Source organism: Rhipicephalus sanguineus, chromosome 8 (assembly GCF_013339695.2).
Source record: "Rhipicephalus sanguineus isolate Rsan-2018 chromosome 8, BIME_Rsan_1.4, whole genome shotgun sequence".
Taxonomy (NCBI): domain Eukaryota; kingdom Metazoa; phylum Arthropoda; class Arachnida; order Ixodida; family Ixodidae; genus Rhipicephalus; species Rhipicephalus sanguineus.
In genome coordinates this window covers 150,135,714-150,153,997 of record NC_051183.1, presented here as the reverse complement: position 1 = coordinate 150,153,997, position 18,284 = coordinate 150,135,714, and the positions used below count along the sequence as shown (strand labels likewise).

The 18,284-nt window shown below is 47.2% G+C and overlaps 1 protein-coding gene across 1 annotated transcript in view; it reads right to left on the bottom strand.

The window, feature by feature from the left end:
- The window catches only part of LOC119403587 (uncharacterized), a 72,550-nt gene that overhangs the window by 36,187 nt on the left and 18,079 nt on the right, over positions 1 to 18,284 (bottom strand). The window contains exon 6 of the mRNA XM_049418365.1: positions 2,500 to 2,561. Coding sequence (XP_049274322.1) covers positions 2,500 to 2,561 — 62 coding nt within the window. The remainder of the gene's footprint in view (positions 1 to 2,499; positions 2,562 to 18,284) is intronic.

The following is an 18,284-nucleotide window of genomic DNA, read 5'->3' as shown; positions in this document are numbered from 1 at the left end:
TACATTGGCCAGACGGGAAGGTGCCTAAATTCTAGCTTATCTGAACACAAGTACAATGTAGAAAAATATAAGCAAGGTATTCTAGCTCATCACTGTTCTCGCTGCGGGTGCGTTCCTGTTGTTTGTCAAGTCGAATGTCGTCGGTAAAAAAAAGAACAGATTACGCGTGAGATCATAGAAGCTGACCTGATTGATAAGCTTGGTGATCAGTGCGTCAGCATTCCTTGAATAGCTCTTCTTCATAAAGAAAATGATTTTGGGGCATGATGTAATTTTCTGTTTCTTGTGATATGTGAGTGCTATAAATTTCTGTGTTTCCGCATAAATAAGCCGGTTGGAAGACAGTGCTCGTTTGTCTCTGTGTGTCCGTCCGTCGTCTTTCGCGCTGTTATTTGCCGACCAACTAGCCCGATTTGCCGCCACTGTGAAGTCACATTGCGAAAATTTTTCGCGGATGCGCCTGCTAAGTTCTGGCAACATGTTAACCCACCATCTAAACCTTAACCTTAAGATAACCAATAGGTTACCAAGGAACGCACAGAAACTTTCAACACATATTTTTCTTCAGTATTTACTCATGACGATGAAACGGTACCCGTCATGCCTGTTTCCTCTGACCGTCCCTCTGTTGGCAATATCGTGATTAAAGAGGAAGGCCTCCTAAACCTTCTGTCGCGTATTAGCAGTACGAAAAGTGCTGGCACAGATGGCATTCCTAATGAGTTTTTATACCGGTCCGCTGAATGGGTACCTAAATACTTGACAATAATATTTCAGTCATCGATTACCCGTTCTGACTTTCCTAAGGCTTAGAAGCAAGCCAAAATTGTACCTATTCACAAGGATGGTATTTCGACCGACGTGGGTAATTACAGGCCTATCTCCCTTTTGAGTATCTGCTCTAAGCTGTTGGAGCATACTGTTAGTAAACACCTTTCAGACTATCTCGAAGCACAATTTATAATCTCCAGCTCAGCATGTATTCTACAAGAGTCTGTCTACCATACGCAACTTGTAGAATTAGTTCACAATATCTCTGAAACAATCAATGGCCGTGGACAGCGGGATCTCATCTTTCTAGATTTTTCCACAGCGTTTGATACAGTATTCCAACAAAAACTGCTGCCCATAATTCATGCCTTCTTTAGAAATCGCAATATAACTCACTGGTTCGAATCATATCTTCATTCTAGAGAACAATACGTCGAAATAGGTGGCTATAAGTCAAGTCCTCTGCCAGTAGTATCAGGGGTACCACAGGGCAGTGTATTAGGGCCTCTGCTTTTTTTAATATTTAATTATAGTACAGTGTGTGCAAGCGTTACACTTCGACTATTCGCGGATGATTGTGCACTATATAATAGAATACCATCAACAGACGATCAAATGAACTTACAGGCTGGCTTACAAAAATATCTGAGTGGTGCAGCCAATGGCAGGTGACACTGAACCCAGAAAAATCTGTGTCAATGACTATGACAAGGAAAACACAGTTCATTCCCACGCGTACACAATTAATGACACTGAATAAAAGAAGGTAAAGCAACACAAGTAGCTAGGAGTAATATTCACTGATGACCTTAGTTGTAACTTCCACATAGATATGGTATGCTAGAAAGCCAGTAGAGCTCTATGGGGTCTAACACGCAGCCTATGTATTGGAACTCCTCAAATTAAAAGCTTAGCATATACAACCTTAATAGGACCCATTATAGAATATCCCAAAATTGTATGGGCAATAAATGACAAGACAATAAATCGACGCAAATTGGATCGAGTCGCACATCTAGCAGCTACATTTACCTTTAACAAATATCGTCGCTGTCACTCCCCTATTGAACTGTGCCGAAATGCAAATCTTCCTGCTTTGGTATTAAAGACAATAGTGGAAAGATTGCAATTCCTTTTCTTATTGTCCATAGCAAGCCTAAGATTAACGGGCGCGACTTTTTTAGATTCTCCGAATCCACGTTTCAGGCACAGGTATAGTACGTGTATTCAACCTCCACTGGCGCGAATCGACTCCTTTAAGTATAGCTATTTTCCACGAGTAATTAATGAATGGGACATGCTGCCCTAATCGCTAGTTTCCTCTCCCTCTACTACTGCATTCTTAAACGAGCTCCATACTCTTGCCTATTCGGGTCATTCGGCGTTCCCAAACACTAGTCATTAATGCCACGCTGTGGTCGCGACGAGTGCATTTATGCTTTTTTGTTTTCTTTTCTCCTTTTACTCTTCATTGCATATCATTTAAGCAAGCAGTGCCCTTGAAATCATGTTCACATTTATGTCGCGTATATGTTTCTTATCCAGCTTTATCTCATTGTTGATCCCTTCCTGTAATGACCCTTCTATAGTTAACAATATTAATAAACAAATAAACAGACATGATTCTTTAGACGCGCAAAACAGAAGCACAGTAGAATGCCTTGAGATGACGTGGTGCATGCCAAGGAAAGATTATTATTCCAATATCCTAACGCCTCATTACTCAACTGGGACAGCTGCCATATGGTCTCGTGACGGATGTACGTGTCCAGGTGGCTGTGCAGCTGAACCTGCAAAGGCACACGTGCAAAATATGTTATTTTGTACAATTCACAAGCCGCGCGTACGAAGACAAGCAATGACAAATAAAAATGTTTACCCCACAGGGGGCGGCTTTCCGATACACAACATCGGGAATCGGCAATTCTATTCTACAGCAAAACCTTGTCAATACAAACAGTTGAGCAAGGTCGCTGACTAGTTGAGCTAGGTAGATCAGTAGCTGGGTAATACAGAACGCCACGGATTCAGGCCATTGAGACAACGCAAACTCTGATAAGGCACGGCTACCACCAAGCACTCGAGGAAGGACATGATATTATATTTCAATGGTTGCCGAGACATTGTGGAATTGTCGGCAATGACCGCGCGGATGAAGCTGCACGATCGGCTCATGACCAAGCCCTGCGGACACCCATACCACTCTTGAGAACGGACGCCGCGTGGCGACTACAATCACTTGCGCGCCGTATCACTCTTCCACAATGAAATACGCAGGGTTTTTCCAACGCGCGCCTGTATTCGATTGACCCAAATTTGCAACTTCGTTTGCCATCTGGGCTCTCAAGACGCGATACAACTTTACTGTGCCGCATGTAGTTGGGCGTGGCATTTACGAATGCGTATTCGTGTCTCATGCCCAGCAGTGTGGCATGCAACATTTGCGCCTGCGAAGAGACGCTTGAACACATTATATGCCACTGCCCATCATATCAGACTCAACGACGTAGTATGGAGGTCAAGCTCAGTCACCTGGACTCAAGACCACTGACAGAAGAGAAGATCTTGGGACCTTGGCCTACGGTCTCGCATATGCGCAAGGCCACGAAAGCCCTCTTGTGCTTCTTGAGGACCACCGGACTTCACTAGCGCCTGTGAACTAACAGCGCGAGTTCGTGCTGTGTAGTTTCAGGCTCTTCATCCATCTCTTTGTTACTCTTCTTCTTCTCTACCCTTTCCTTTCTATTATTCCCCCTTTCCCCCACCGCAAGTGTAGGGTAGCCAACCGAGCCAAAGCTTGGTTAACCTGCCTGCCTTTCCTCTTCGTATCTCTCTCTCTGATAAGTGGAAGGCAGACGTCAGCTCGAAGTTCACGTTATCTTCTCTTCGGTCCGTGTCTGCACTTTTTTGTCATAGTGAGAACGAAAGATGACATTTAATGTGGTCGATGAACACCAGGGTCGTTGCCAGCGTGATTGTAAGCACACAGAGTCGGACAAGGCAATTTTTCACAGGCTCCACCATTCGGAAAGTGGAAGCTTCAACAAATGAGTACCTCTAGAAACTTTCAGGTCGACTAGGAAAAAATAAACTAAAACTTCACAGACAAAAAACACGTTCATTACTTTCAGACCTATTAACAAGCACGTCAGTGATAATATAGGCATTTCCTTTAACGATCAGCGACTCGAACAAGTAAGCGCACAAAAATTCCTGGGAGTCTGGTTTCACGAGCGGCCTACACACTTACCTTGGGCATCGCACGTAAATAGGCTCTTAACAGACCTAGCTCGTTCGGTAGGATGCTTGATTAAGATGGCTTTTCTTCTCTTCTAAAGGCTCTCCCCTCAAGATCACGATATTATAGCTTGTTTTATTCCACCAACTAAGGCCAATTATGACAGAATATTAGCCTTGCAAAAGCACGTCTTCCGTATACTAGAGCACGTGCTCCAAAAAAGTGCGTGCTCCGTGTACTAGTGTGTAGGCCGCAAGGGCCTATACCCTCAACCGTTTTTTATACATGAAATATGCCTTTTGAAATTATGCCCGTAAAACCAAGAAAACACGCTCGAACTATGGCAAGCAGGCTATTTGAAATAAGAGTTTGTAATTGTTAAATCTTCATTAATCGAATACTAACTTTACACTGAGGGCTATAGATTTTAAATTGAATCGTAAATCATTTCTTTTTACTAACGTCCCACGTCTGTTACCCACGCTACTAAAACAAAATTGCCCCATTCCAGCATCATGTTTTCTTTTTAGTGCAGAACGTGTGTATAAATTATTTTTAATATGCAAGACATTTTGTGTATTTATGTTTACATAAGGATATTTTAGTGTATGCAGAACTTTCTCGTGCATTTGTGCATAAATAAGCATGTTTTGAATGTGTAGACCATTTTGAATGTATATGTGCGACAAAAAAATCACAGCATATCCACGGGGTGAATGATGGTTAAAAACAGCGCGAAGAAGACGCGGACAAGAAAGAACACAGGACTAGCGCTGACTTCCAACTGATGGTTTATTGTTAAAATGCGCAAAATATACACAGATATAGAAAAAAAACGGGGAAGGGAAACATAAGAAAGCTTCTAGCGGCGCATGCGTCCAGCGGCACATTGTCTTTTAGTCATAGGTGATTAGTTACGGAGATAGCAACACTCTTTGTCTGTTAGATTATTAGACGGCTCGCTTACACATGCTTCATCTTTACATTTCATTGCGAAAGCCTCGTAGACTTCACGTGATGTCTGGTCCTTGTATGTGCGCAGCACACGGGTCTCCTGAAAACGAGGTTGGCAGCCACACTTAGCACAGTGAATGGCCAAATTGCCGCCGCTTCTTGCCTTGAGGTTGTTGGCGTGTTCGCGCAGACGGTCGTGCAGGCAACGGCCCGTCTGCCCGATATAGGCACCCCCACACGAGGTCGGGATCTCATACACTACTTCCCACCTGCAAGGGACATACGAGGGGCGTTCAATAAGATTTCCCCTGACCTACTTCCTGTGGACGGAGAGCAACGAAACTTCGCAGATTTATTAGTCCTTCTCTACATAGGTGACAGCCCGGGACACACACTTCCCCCATCTTTTCATGCAACTATAAACACCTCGCTTGTAGAAGTCGACAGGTTGGTGCAAAATCTATGCTGTAACTTCAGAAATCAGAGTCTCATGATCTGTAAAATGCTTGCTCTTCAAATATGACTTCAATGTTGGAACGAGGTGGAAGTCCGCTGGTGAGAGGTCGGGTGAATAAGGGGAATGCGGTAGAATTTCAAAGCCGCAGGAGCGTGCTTCCGCCTGGGCAACATCTGAGTTGTGAACTGGGGTATTGTCTCGCAGAAGGCGGACGCCTTTGGTGAGCATGCCACGTCTTTTGTTTTTGATGGTCTCTCGCAATTTCCGCAGCAGTGAAGCATAGTATGCCCCAGTAATCGTGGCACCCTTTGCTAGGAAATCCATCAAGACCACTCAGTGCTGGTACCAAAAGACTGTGAGCATGACCCTGCCCGCCGAGGGCTGGGTGCGTGCCTTCTTTGGAGGCGGTGAGTCCAAGTGCTTCAATTGCATCGACTGGACTTTAGTCTCCGGATCATAGCGATGGAACCAGCATTCATCCTGCGTAATCAGTCTGTTGAAAAAGTCCTGCTGGTTTCCATGGCACATGGTCAAAAGAGCCTGGGAGCATTAGACTCGTTCCTGCTTTTGGAAAGGTGTGAGCAGCCGGCGAACCCAGCGATCGGATACCTTACGCCTATGAAGATGGTCCTAAATGATTTTTTCCATGGACCCCACACTAATCTTGACATGTTGGGCTAGGTTTCGAACGCTAACGCGGCATTAATATTGGCACTTCCGGTCTCACCGACAGCTCGTCTGCTCGTAGTTGCGTGGTTGCGTTTTCTTCACCATGTGCAGTGCCGAAATCGTGAATATTTCTGTGCTTTTGACCATCGCCGGTTGCCGTTGACAGTGCCAGCCGTTCGAGTGTTGCCTCGTCAGCTGGAAACTGCATCGTCGGCACGTTCTCACGACCGACCGAGGCAGCGGTGCAGCATTTCTCCGATAACAATGCAGGCGCCGGCTAGCTTAGGATACCTGTGTTCGCTGTATGGCGAGAGTCCCGTTCGCTGTCTGTTCAGCATGTCATCGAGCCGTACCTCGGCGCATCCTCCCCGTAGTCTCAGGTTCCCGAGAAACCGCGACACAGCAACCAAGCAAACTCGCATTTTCACGGTAGCTGCAGACAGCCGGGGGATGGGTCCGCGCCGGCCCGATGCCCCACGATCCTTTCTTCTCGTCTTTAGTTCTTGGTTGTCAGCCCGCACTCGCTGTGCGCCCGCATTCGAAGAGCAAACGGCATCGAAGTGCCGCCAATGGGAGAAGGGTGCACGCAGCTTTGCCGTGTTGAATACGATTCAAGCGCGAGCAGTGCGACGAGGCGGTGTATCGGGGTGTGGGTCGAAACCCATCTCAGCTGTCATTCGTTCCAAACGCGCACGCAAGTTTGCGTCCATGGTTGGCAGAGCGATGAAAACACTACGGCAGTTCGAGGTGCACACCCAACATTATCAAACCGACTCGCAGTTTTCAAGCACGCGCGATACACGGTGCCATGGGCTCCGCCGCTCGACGACGACCGCGCGAGCCGACCGGAACTGGCGCCACAGACCACGTGGTTGCGCCGAGACGCCAGAGAGAAAAAAATGAAAAAAAAAAAATGCCGCCGGCGCTGGCGTCGCCTCCTCGCACCTCCGCCCTTCACGCCGCGCGCAGCTTTCCGCGCGCTCGCTGCGTTGAGTTGAGGGAGAAAGCTGCGGAACGTGATCTCTGTAATTTGGTAACACCACTTAGACTTGACGGATTCGAAAAATTTTTGCGGCATATGACTCGTGAACAGTCATACGTCAATAATGAGACTATTCCAATATAACTAAAAAATGTGTTGCAGGGCCCCTTTAATATTCCAAAGCGCCATGTGGTGTCGTAAGCCTTTTCCATATCGAGGAACACCGAAAGGAAGAATTGCTTGTTGACAAATGCGTCGCGAATTTGGGCCTCGATACGTACAAGATGGTCAGAGGTAGATCTACCCTCTCGAAAACCGCACTGGTATGGGTCAAGTGAGTTGCTGGCTTCGAGGAAATGTAGGAGTCGCCGATTTATCATTTTTTCAAAGACCTTGCACAGACAGCTTGTTAGGGCTATTGGCCTGTAACTGGAAACTGAGGATGGGTCCTTACCCTGCTTCAGAATCGGAATTATGATGGCTTCTTTCCAGGCCGAGGGGATCTCGCCGGAAAACCAAACAGCATTGTACAGGGAAAGGATGGTTTTTTGGGTTTCAGAAGGCAGGTGTTTCAACATTTCATATACAGCACGGTCGGAACCTGGGGCGGATTTATTGCATGAGTTCAGCGATGCCTGTAGCTCAGCTAAGCCGAAGGGTTCATTGTATGCTTCCTCGTGTTTTGTGGATTTGCGCTCTAGTTTCTGTTTTTCGATTTTTGTTTTGTGTCGTTGGAAAGCTTCCGTGTAGTGTGACGAGCTCGACACCTGTTCGAAGTGTGCACCTAGGAAGTTCGCTTGATCTTCCAAGCTGTCGCCTTGTGTGTTTACTAGAGGAAGTGAATGTACATGTCGGCCTGCTACCCTGCTCACCATGTTCCAGACTTTCGCCTCTTGTGTATATGAATTAATGCCCGATAAAAACTTCTGCCAACTTTCCCCTCTTGCCTGTCGGCGCGTTCTCCTGCCTTGGGACTTTGTGTTCTTGAAACTATCTAGATTCTCGGCTGTGGAAGAGTCCCGAAGCAGCCTCCATGCTTTATTTTGTTTTTTGCGCGCATTTCTGCACTCAGTGTTCCACCACGGCACACGTGTTTTGCCGGGCAGTCCAGATGTTTGTGGGATGCACTTAATTGCAGCATCAATCAAAAAAGCAGTAAAGTATTCTACAGCTTCATCTATACTTAAAGTACACATGTCGGTCTAGCTCAAGAGAGCCATTTTACAAAACTGTCCCCAATCGGCTTTGTCAAGGTTCCATTTGGGAACCTGTGGAAGACATTCATTAGTTATTGGTGCACTCAGAACTATTGGGAAGTGGTCACTTCCGTAAGGATTAATAATACCTTCCCATTTGAGTAAGGGTAGAAGCGATGGGGATGTAATGCTGAGATCTATGGACGAGTAGGTATTGTTGGCGAGGCTATAATATGTTGGCTCTTTTTGATTGAAGAGACACGCTCCGGAAGAGAAAAGGAACTGTTCAATGAGACGACCTCGCGCGTCGCAGCGAGAGTCACCCCATAGGCCACTATGTGCATTAAAGTCGCCAAGTACCAGATAAGGTTCCGGAAGTTCATCTATCAAGGACTGAAATTCATGTTTTTGAAGGTGGTAGTGTGGAGGTATGTAGAGAAAGCAAATGGTGACGAGTTTGTTCAACAGAACCGCTCGAACAGCCACTGCCTCCAGGGATGTTTGGAGTGGTAAATGTGTGCACGCTACTCTTTGATTAACTATAACAGCTACACCGCCGGATGATGCCACGGCGTCATCCCGGTCCTTTCTGAAATTAATGTGACTGCGTAGAAAGTTGGTGTGTTCGATTTTAAGTGTGTTTCTTGTACACACAGCAATTTTGGTGTATGTTTGTGTAATAGTTCTTGGATATCGTCGAGATGTCTAAGGAGTCCTCTGACGTTCCATTGTATGATTTGTGTTTCCATATTGGAAGTAAGATAGTGCTGTGTGTACGAAAATGAAGTGGCTCATGTTTAGGCGGAAAGTTAGAACTTAAGTAGCAGGGCCGTCGTTCGGCCCCGTTATCGGTTTTTTGATTTTCTTAGCGCGCTCCAGGGAGCTACGCCGGTCTTTCGGCACCAGGGGTGCCGACGTCGTGTCCATTGCCTCTTGCGAGGCACTGGATGCCCGCACGCGCGAGCTGGCAGTTCGGGTTTCGGGCCTCGCCTGGTGATACGAGGCCTTGAGATCCGACGACCCTGAGGTCGCCGGTCCCTGTTCGCAAGTTGGCGGAGTAGTCGGAGCTACTGCCGCCTTGGGGGCAGGCGCCACAGCCAACGGCGCGCCCTGCGCAGGCCGAAGGAGTGGCGGAGGCCGGTCCGACGTTGCCCCCCGGCGCGCCGCATCAGCGTAGGGTGTAGTGTGAAAAGGCGAGCACCTTTTACGGGCTTCCTTAAATGAGATGTTTTCTTTGACTTTGACAGTGATAATGTCCTTTTCTTTTAGGGGCGAAGCTCCTTAAGGCGGCACCCGTTCGTCCCTCGTAGTCGTAGTCGTAGTGCGTAACCAGTCTTACGCTTTGACCTCCAAGGTGGTGCCGGTGGGAGATTGTTCCTGTGCGTTGTTGAACAATAAAAAATTCGCAGCGTGCGCGTTAACTAAAAGCCGAATTCTTCTGTCTCTCATTCCCCATTAGCAGCCATTGGCATGTTCCAGTAGGAAACGTTAGTAGAAGTAGAAGTGTAAGTGTTAGCTAAAAGCCGACTTCTTCTGTCTCTCATTCCCATTAGCAGCCATTGTTTACCTCCAAGGTAGTGCCTGGTGAGATTTCTCCTGTGCGTGATTAAACAATAAAAATTTTGTTCAAAACGCCGTTGATTGATGAAATAAACCAACGAAAGACGCCAGATGTTTTGTAAAAGCAAAACGAAAGAACGCCAGATGTTTCTAAAGCAAAATGAAAAGACGCCAGCTGCTTAACGAAAGACGCCAGATGTTTTCTAAAGCAATGGTTTTCTAAACAATGAAAATTCACAACGTACATGTAAAATTAAAGTGAGCTGCAAGTCGTCATAACGCATCGAACCTTTAGTATAAACGCGCCCGATCTCACGTCGGTGATGATGTACTGGGCAGAATTTACGGAAGATTCACGGTTTACCGATGAACCTCCGCAGCTTCGCCCACTCATCATCATTCACTCCGTGGATATGCTGTGATTTTTTTTCCAGTTCGGACAGGACCGCGAGTAGGCTGCATGGTCGCCGTCACAATTGACGCAGTGAAGTGTGCTCGTGCAGTTGTCAGAGGGGTGGCCTTGTCCTCCACATCTTGCGCATGTTTGCTGACCACGGCAGTTCTGCGAACCGTGGCCGAATCGCTGGCATTTGAAACATCGCCTTGGATTTGGTATGTACGGACGGACGGCTAGTTTGGTGTACCCAGTTTCAATGGCTTGTGGTAGAGTGCTTGATGCAAAAGTTAGTACTAGATGTTTGGTGGGAATTTCTTTGTTATCACGTCTGATGGTGATACGTTTTACACTGGTCACGTTTTGATCTTTCCATCCTTCTAACAGTTCTTCTTCGGACAATTCAAAGAGGTCTGTTTCTGACACGACTCCACGTGAGCTGTTCATTGATCTATGTTGGGAGACAGATATTGGAGTGTTGCCGAATGTGACAAGGCTGCCAAGTTTTTCATATTGTTGTCTTTCGGGCAGCTCCAGCAGAATGTCTCCACAGGCCATTTTGGTCACCTTATAGCCCGGTCCAAAGACTTCAGTCAATGACTTTGCTACGACAAACGGGGAAATGGATCTGGCTTGCTTCTCTGAATTTTCACTGTGTATGACGTGGAATTTCGGATAGGTTGTTCGAGGTCGGCAAAAGGAGGTTAGTTCGTCGGTGCGTACCCTCTTTTGAGGGTAACGATCGAGTAGACGTGGAAATGCAGGTGTTTCCATAGTAAGTATTTGTATTTCGGCAGCAGTGGCGGCCACCCACCATGGAGTCCAACTAGGGGACGCCGCAGCACTTAACATATAAGGCTGCAGACGCCAGCCGTACAATGCCGCTATAACCTAATATATTATGTCCAAGAGAGGACACATATACATGGTTAACCCGAGCCGCCTACGAAAATGGTGAAGTAAATGAAGAGATTAGAAGACAGGACAGCGAGGAAAGAAGATGGAAAGTGAAAGATCGGAGAGGGGGATAGGAAAAGGCGACCGCCGATTTCCCCTGGGTGGGTCAGCCCAGGGGTGGCGTCTACGTGAAGCCGGGGCCAAAGGGGTGTGTTGCCTCTTCCGGGGGGCCTTAAAGTCCAAACACCCGGCGTCGGCTCAACCCCCAGGATCCCCTTTTCCCCGGACACGGCACAGCCACGCACGGCTAGGCGTGGGAAGGGTCGAATTCCCCCGTTAGCTCGGGTCCGTGGTGTCGCTACACACCAAACGCCTGTTTCCACAGACGCCCCTGCGGGGGGCGGACTGAAGCTTCTCATCGAGGATCCCATCATAATGTGCTAAAAGCAGATCGCTCAACAAAGGTGCGATGCGCGAGCCGATGCAAACGCCATTTCTCTGTACGTACATCTGCCCATTGTGTTCAACCGCTTTCTTTTCTTTTCACTAACGTCCTAGTAGATCCATATAGGCTTTTGCATTTAAGAATTCTTGCATACTTAGGTCACTCTTCTGTATTTTTTTTTGCTGTTGACCACGCTACTAAAACGAAATTGCCCAATTTGAGCATTATGTTTTCTTTTTAATGTAGGATGTGTGTATAAATTGTGTGAGAAAAATATCCATATTATAGTACGTAAAACCAACCAGATATTTAAAAGGGTATGGGCTTCAGCTTTTTGTTAAGGCTTCATGGGTTCGAAACAGCGCGTAAAGTACGAGGACACAGAAAGAACCTATTGCCCCCATCCTAAGAGACTTGCTCTTGGCAAGGTACGACAGACACCTGGAGGAGAGCCTAACGACGATCCGGTGGGGGAAATTTTTCCGCTTTGTTGATGACTTCCTTGTTTTCTTCGACGCGAAACCTGACGAAGCCAGCATCACGGCAGACAAGATTTACAGCATCTTCTGCACTAACTTCCCTGGACGTTCCTTCACTAACAAGCTGTTTTCTTCGACGCGAAACCTGACGAAGCCAGCATCACGGCAGACAAGATTTACAGCATCTTCTGCACTAACTTCCCTGGACGTTCCTTCACTAACAAGCTGCCTGAAGGCAAAAAACTACGCTTTTGACATCACGATTCACCTGGACGACAGGCATACCTGCTGGATTTATACCCCGCGATCGAAGAAGGACCTACTGCCATCTCCATCTCATCATTCGAAGCTCGTTAAACGCGCCATCGCCTTGACCGCCATGAGGAATGCCCTAGGTTGTTCCTGTCCCCATCAAGTCGCTTCAAGTTTCGCCCTTCAAGTGGATAGGTTGACAAGGGCTGGCTTTCCAAAACTGTTCCTGGCCGAAGTGGTGCTACGCGAAACTAGGTCGCAAAGAAATGAAGCCCCACCGCGAGTTGACAAGGCCAAAGTTTCTGTCATCCCCTACCTGCATGGCGTATCCCACCGGGTGAAAAAAGCGGCTGCGCGAGTGGGAGTAAGAGTGGTTTACTCGGGTCCTATAAAACTAAGCTCTCTTTAAAGGCGCAACACCACACAACACAAGAGAAGACCAGACGAGCACAGGCGCAAACTAACAACTGATTTATTGAAGGCAGATCTCCAGGCATATATACCAACAGGCTGCGCAGGCGCAACGTCACAACAATCCTCGGAAAACATCAAAAAAACATCAAAAATATCGCGAAAGAAAATCAATTTCAGCTTTGTAAAGCGCAATGGAAGTGTCGCTGACACACGCCTCACCTGCTTTCCTGATTAGAAACGCTTCTAACGTTTCACGAGCCGTTTTTTGTCTGCTTCTACCTACTATTTTTGCGCATCGGAAACGTGGTTCACAATTCGGGCATGTCATGCAATGGTCGACAAGATGGCTTCGCTCTTTGTTAATTAGATTTCTTGCGTGTTCCCTGAGCCGGTCATTGAGGCAGCGCCCCGTCTGGCCGATATATACTTTGCCGCAGGTCAGGGGAATCTCGTACACGACGTTGCTGGCACACTGAACGAAACGTCGTTCATGGTTCTTTTTGCAGCCTCCCTTTTCCTCCGCACAGGTGGTGCGACGGCTCAGCTGAGCGAGCTTCTGGGGGGCCGAGAAAGCCAACGGCACGTTGAACCGGCTAGCCACTTTTTTCAGGCTATGTGTGACCTTGTGCATGTACGGCACCACTTCTGGCCTCTGGGCGCCCACCAGGGGCTTCGCGGCATCTAGGTAGCAACGGTGCTTCAACTTCTTAAGCAGCGTCTCAGCAACAGACAAGACGACCGACCCAGGGAAGCCGGCTGAAAAGAGCCTCCCCAATTGAAGGTTAAAACTATCCTGCACCTTGTGAATGCACGACTTCCGAAGTGCTGAATCTAAACAGAGAGTAGCGATGCCTCTCTTTACCGTTTTGAGTGAGCTGAATTGTACGGAAGGAGCTCTTTTTGTGCACGCGGAGAGTACGCCCAGCAAACATGACTTTCGTTGAACGTCAATTGCAAATCTAAAAACTGAAGCCTACTTTCTTCCGGACGTTCAAAAGTGAAGGTTAGCCCTTTCCCATGATGTTTAAAATCTTCTAGCACACACTTCTGCGCATGCTCATATGAGGATGAGCACTTGTTAAAAAGAACTAAGAAGTCGTCCACATAACGAAAAACTTTAAGGACCTTGTCATTGTTAGAAGAATTAAAACGATCGTGTAAAGAGCGATCGATGGATGATAAAAAGATATGACACAACACAGGCGCGATGCATGAACCAATACAGATGCCTTTCTTTTGAAGGTAAATCTGGTCGTCATATTTGATAAAAGTGGTCTGATTTGATACAGATGCCCTTCAAAAGAAAGGCATCTGTATTGGTTCATGCATCGCGCCTGTGTTGTGTCATATCTTTTTATCATCCATCGATCGCTCTTTACACGATCGTTTTAATTCTTCTAACAATGACAAGGTCCTTAAAGTTTTTCGTTATGTGGACGACTTCTTAGTTCTTTTTAACAAGTGCTCATCCTCATATGAGCATGCGCAGAAGTGTGTGCTAGAAGATTTTAAACATCATGGGAAAGGGCTAACCTTCACTTTTGAACGTCCGGAAGAAAGTAGGCTTCAGTTTTTAGATTTGCAATTGACGTTCAACGAAAGTCATGTTTGCTGGGCGTACTCTCCGCGTGCACAAAAAGAGCTCCTTCCATACAATTCAGCTCACTCAAAAACGGTAAAGAGAGGCATCGCTACTCTCTGTTTAGATTCAGCACTTCGGAAGTCCTGCATTCACAAGGTGCAGGATAGTTTTAACCTTCAATTGGGGAGGCTCTTTCAGCCGGCTTCCCTGGGTCGGTCGTCTTGTCTGTTGCTGAGACGCTGCTTAAGAAGTTGAAGCACCGTTGCTACTCAGATGCCGCGAAGCCCCTGGTGGGCGCCCAGAGGCCAGAAGTGGTGCCGTACATGCATAAGGTCACACATAGCCTGAAAAAAGTGGCTAGCCGGTTCAACGTGCCTTTGGCTTTCTCGGCCCCCCAGAAGCTCGCTCAGCTGAGCCGTCGCACCACCTGTGCGGAGGAAAAGGGAGGCTGCAAAAAGAACCATGAACGACGTTTCGTTCAGTGTGCCAGCAACGTCGTGTACGAGATTCCCCTGACCTGCGGCAAAGTATATATCGGCCAGACGGGGCGCTGCCTCAATGACCGGCTCAGGGAACACGCAAGAAATCTAATTAACAAAGAGCGAAGCCATCTTGTCGACCATTGCATGACATGCCCGAATTGTGAACCACGTTTCCGATGCGCAAAAATAGTAGGTAGAAGCAGACAAAAAACGGCTCGTGAAACGTTAGAAGCGTTTCTAATCAGGAAAGCAGGTGAGGCGTGTGTCAGCGACACTTCCATTGCGCTTTACAAAGCTGAAATTGATTTTCTTTCGCGATATTTTTGATGTTTTTTGATGTTTTCCGAGGATTGTTGTGACGTTGCGCCTGCGCAGCCTGTTGGTATATATGCCTGGAGATCTGCCTTCAATAAATCAGTTGTTAGTTTGCGCCTGTGCTCGTCTGGTCTTCTCTTGTGTTGTGTGGTGTTGCGCCTTTAACGATGGTTCCCATGTCTGAACACCAACTAGCCCAACAGTCAACTCCCTTAAGCTCTCTCTGCAAGCGAGTGAATGCGGCAAGCTCTGAGAAACCCGCGTGCCATAAGAAACTTGCAACTCGGTTTGTTCCCAGCAAAGCAGGAGTGGTGTACGAGATCCCGACGTCCTGTGGTGGATTGTACATCGGTCACACAGGCCGGTGTGTGAATGTCCGCCTACGAGAACACGCCAGCAATCTTGGAGCGAAGACCGGCAGCTACTTGGCAATTCATTGCGCTAGGTGCGGGTGTAGCCCCGATTTACAGCAGACGCGCATCGTTCGCAGTTACCGAGATTCCCGGGCCCGAGAAATCTACACAGAACAGTCTGCACAGAACAACCTCCTGGTGTCTGTTACGTCTTTCGGTAGCGTATCGTCCGACAATCGGCTTTATTGTGTGCAGTTTGTTTTCGCTTGCCGCGTTCCATTCTTCTTGCCATTGCCTACGAATTTTCTTTCTGATGTGTGGCCTCAGGTCCTCATACGGCAAGACATCTATGTCTACTGAATTGCGGAGTGCAGCTGACTTCGCAAGTTGGTCCGCTGCCTCATTTCCAGCTATGTTGCAGTGTCCCGGTATCCAGCAGAGCGTAATTTTAAGATTGGATTTGTGAGCAGTCATGATGCATTTTAGAAGATAGTTCATAACTGGATTTTTGCTTATCTGACCGGAGGACAACGCAGTAACTGCACTGAGGGAATCTGTGTATATGACGGAGGCTGGTTCTTTCTTCTATAGGATGTGCCTTAGAGCTAGTAGTATGCCATAGCATTCTGCTGTAAATATGCTGGTATGTTCATTCATTGTTTCAGATTGAGAGAACTCAGGACCGTGTGCTGCGCATGCGACTGCAGAGGACTTAGAAGCATCTGTGTAGTACTCAGCACACCTGTATTTTGCCTGTAAGTACATGAAGTGTTGGCTTACTGCAACCTGGGGGCCATGCTTCCCTACCTCTAGGAATGACATGTCACAGTTGACAGCCTGTATTTCCCACGGGGCCACAGTGTCCTTATGAGAGCTTAGTTGAAGATTGGCAACTGGTATGTTCAGGCTTTCAAGGTGTGAAGCTACTCTGATAGGATACGGTGGCATAGCTGATGGTCGCCTCGAAAACAGGTGGGCATTTCATGTGTGCTGCAATAGCTCGCGACATGGGTGGTCAGCATGGGAGAGCACCTTAGTGGCGTAAGTGATGCTTGTATACTGTCTTCGTCGTTCTAATGACCATCGGTCCGCCTCAACATAGAGGCTAGCTACCGGACTGGTTCTGAAGGCGCCAGTGGCCAGACGAAGCCCAAGGTGGAGCACTGGGTCAAGCATCTTTAGTGCAGATCTCGACGCTGATTCGTACACCACGGAACCGTAATCAATACGTGATTGCACTACACTGCCCAGTAGGTTCAGCAGACAGTCACGATCTGTACCCCATAACTGATGCGAAAGAATCTTGAGTAAGTTTAAAGCTTTCAAGTATTTAAATCGTAGCTGCTTGATATGTGTGACAAAGGTCAACTTCTCATCAACCACAACACCTAGGAATTTGTGGTCTTTCTTAACGGCTATGGTTTGTCCATTTTTTGAAATGTTGGGGGCTGGCCTAATGCCACGTAGTTTAGAAAAAAGTAAGCAGACAGTTTTCGCACAGTTAAATTTAAAACCGTTTCTGTCTGCCCAGCTTGAAAGTTTGTTTACTGCCAACTGAATTTGACGTTCACAGATGGCCAGGTTGCACGATTTGAAGCTGATCTGAACATCATCCACATATACTGAGTAAGAGATTGTTCTGGGCAGTACACTACTTAGGGAATTCATTTTAACAATGAAGAGCGTGCAACTAAGAACTCGACCTTGGGGCACACCATTTTCCTGCGTAAATCGCTTTGATAAGGCGTTTCCAACACGAACCACGAAAGTACGTTCAGAGAGGTAACTTTCAATAGTGTTGAGCATGTTTCCTGACACTCCAAGAGATTGCAGATCACGGAGAATCCCGTAACGCCATGTGGTGTCGTAAGCTTTCTCCAGGTCAAAGAATACAGAGAGGCAGTGTTGCTTGTGAATGAAGGCGTCCCTGACATAAGACTCGAAGGCTACGAGCTGATCAGTTGTCGACCGGCCAGACCTAAATCCAGCTTGACGTTGGTCAAGAAGACCATTAAATTCTAGGTAATACACAAGGCGGCGATTAATCATTTTTTCAAATACCTTGCACAAGCAGCTAGTTAACGCAATAGGCCTGTAACTGGCAGCAAGTGTGGCTTCTTTTCCTTGTTTAAGGATGGGTGTGATAACGGCCTCTTTCCAGGCTTTGGGTAGACGCCCAGAGGACCATACGTTGTTGAACAGAAAGAGGATGGTGTCAAGTGTGTCTTCATGTATGTGTTTCAGCATGCCATACGTAATCCTGTCTGGGCCTGCTGCTGAGTTGCCACATGTTCTCAGCGCCGCCTTTAATTCGTCTATAGTAAATGGGCTATTGTACCCTCCTGTGGTTGGCCTTCTGTCACGGATAGGTTTACGTTCCTCAGCAAGCTTGTGTCGCTTAAATGAGTCTGTATAATGTGATGAGCTGACGATATACTCAAAATGTTGGCCTATGGCTTCTGCTTGGTGTTCCAGTGTATCACCAGCGGTACTCACAAGAGGCACTGGATGGGTAGTCTGTCCTTGAAGAGCTCTAACTCTGTTGTACACTTTGTGCGTATCAGTGTAGGAGTTAACTGAGGATAGAAATGACTGCGAGCTCTGCCGTTTAGATTCACGTCGGATACGCCTGCCGTTTGCTTTGGCACACTTGAAATCAAATAAGTTGTCAGCTGTCGGATACCTGCGGAATTTCGACCATGCTTTGTTTTGATTATCACGGGCATTTTGGCATTCCGCATTCCACCATGGTCTTCGCTTGTTTCGTGACTTGTTAGATGTCTGTGGCATGGATTGCTCCGCAGCGTGTATAATATGTAGTGTGATCAAGGCTTGGCATGCATC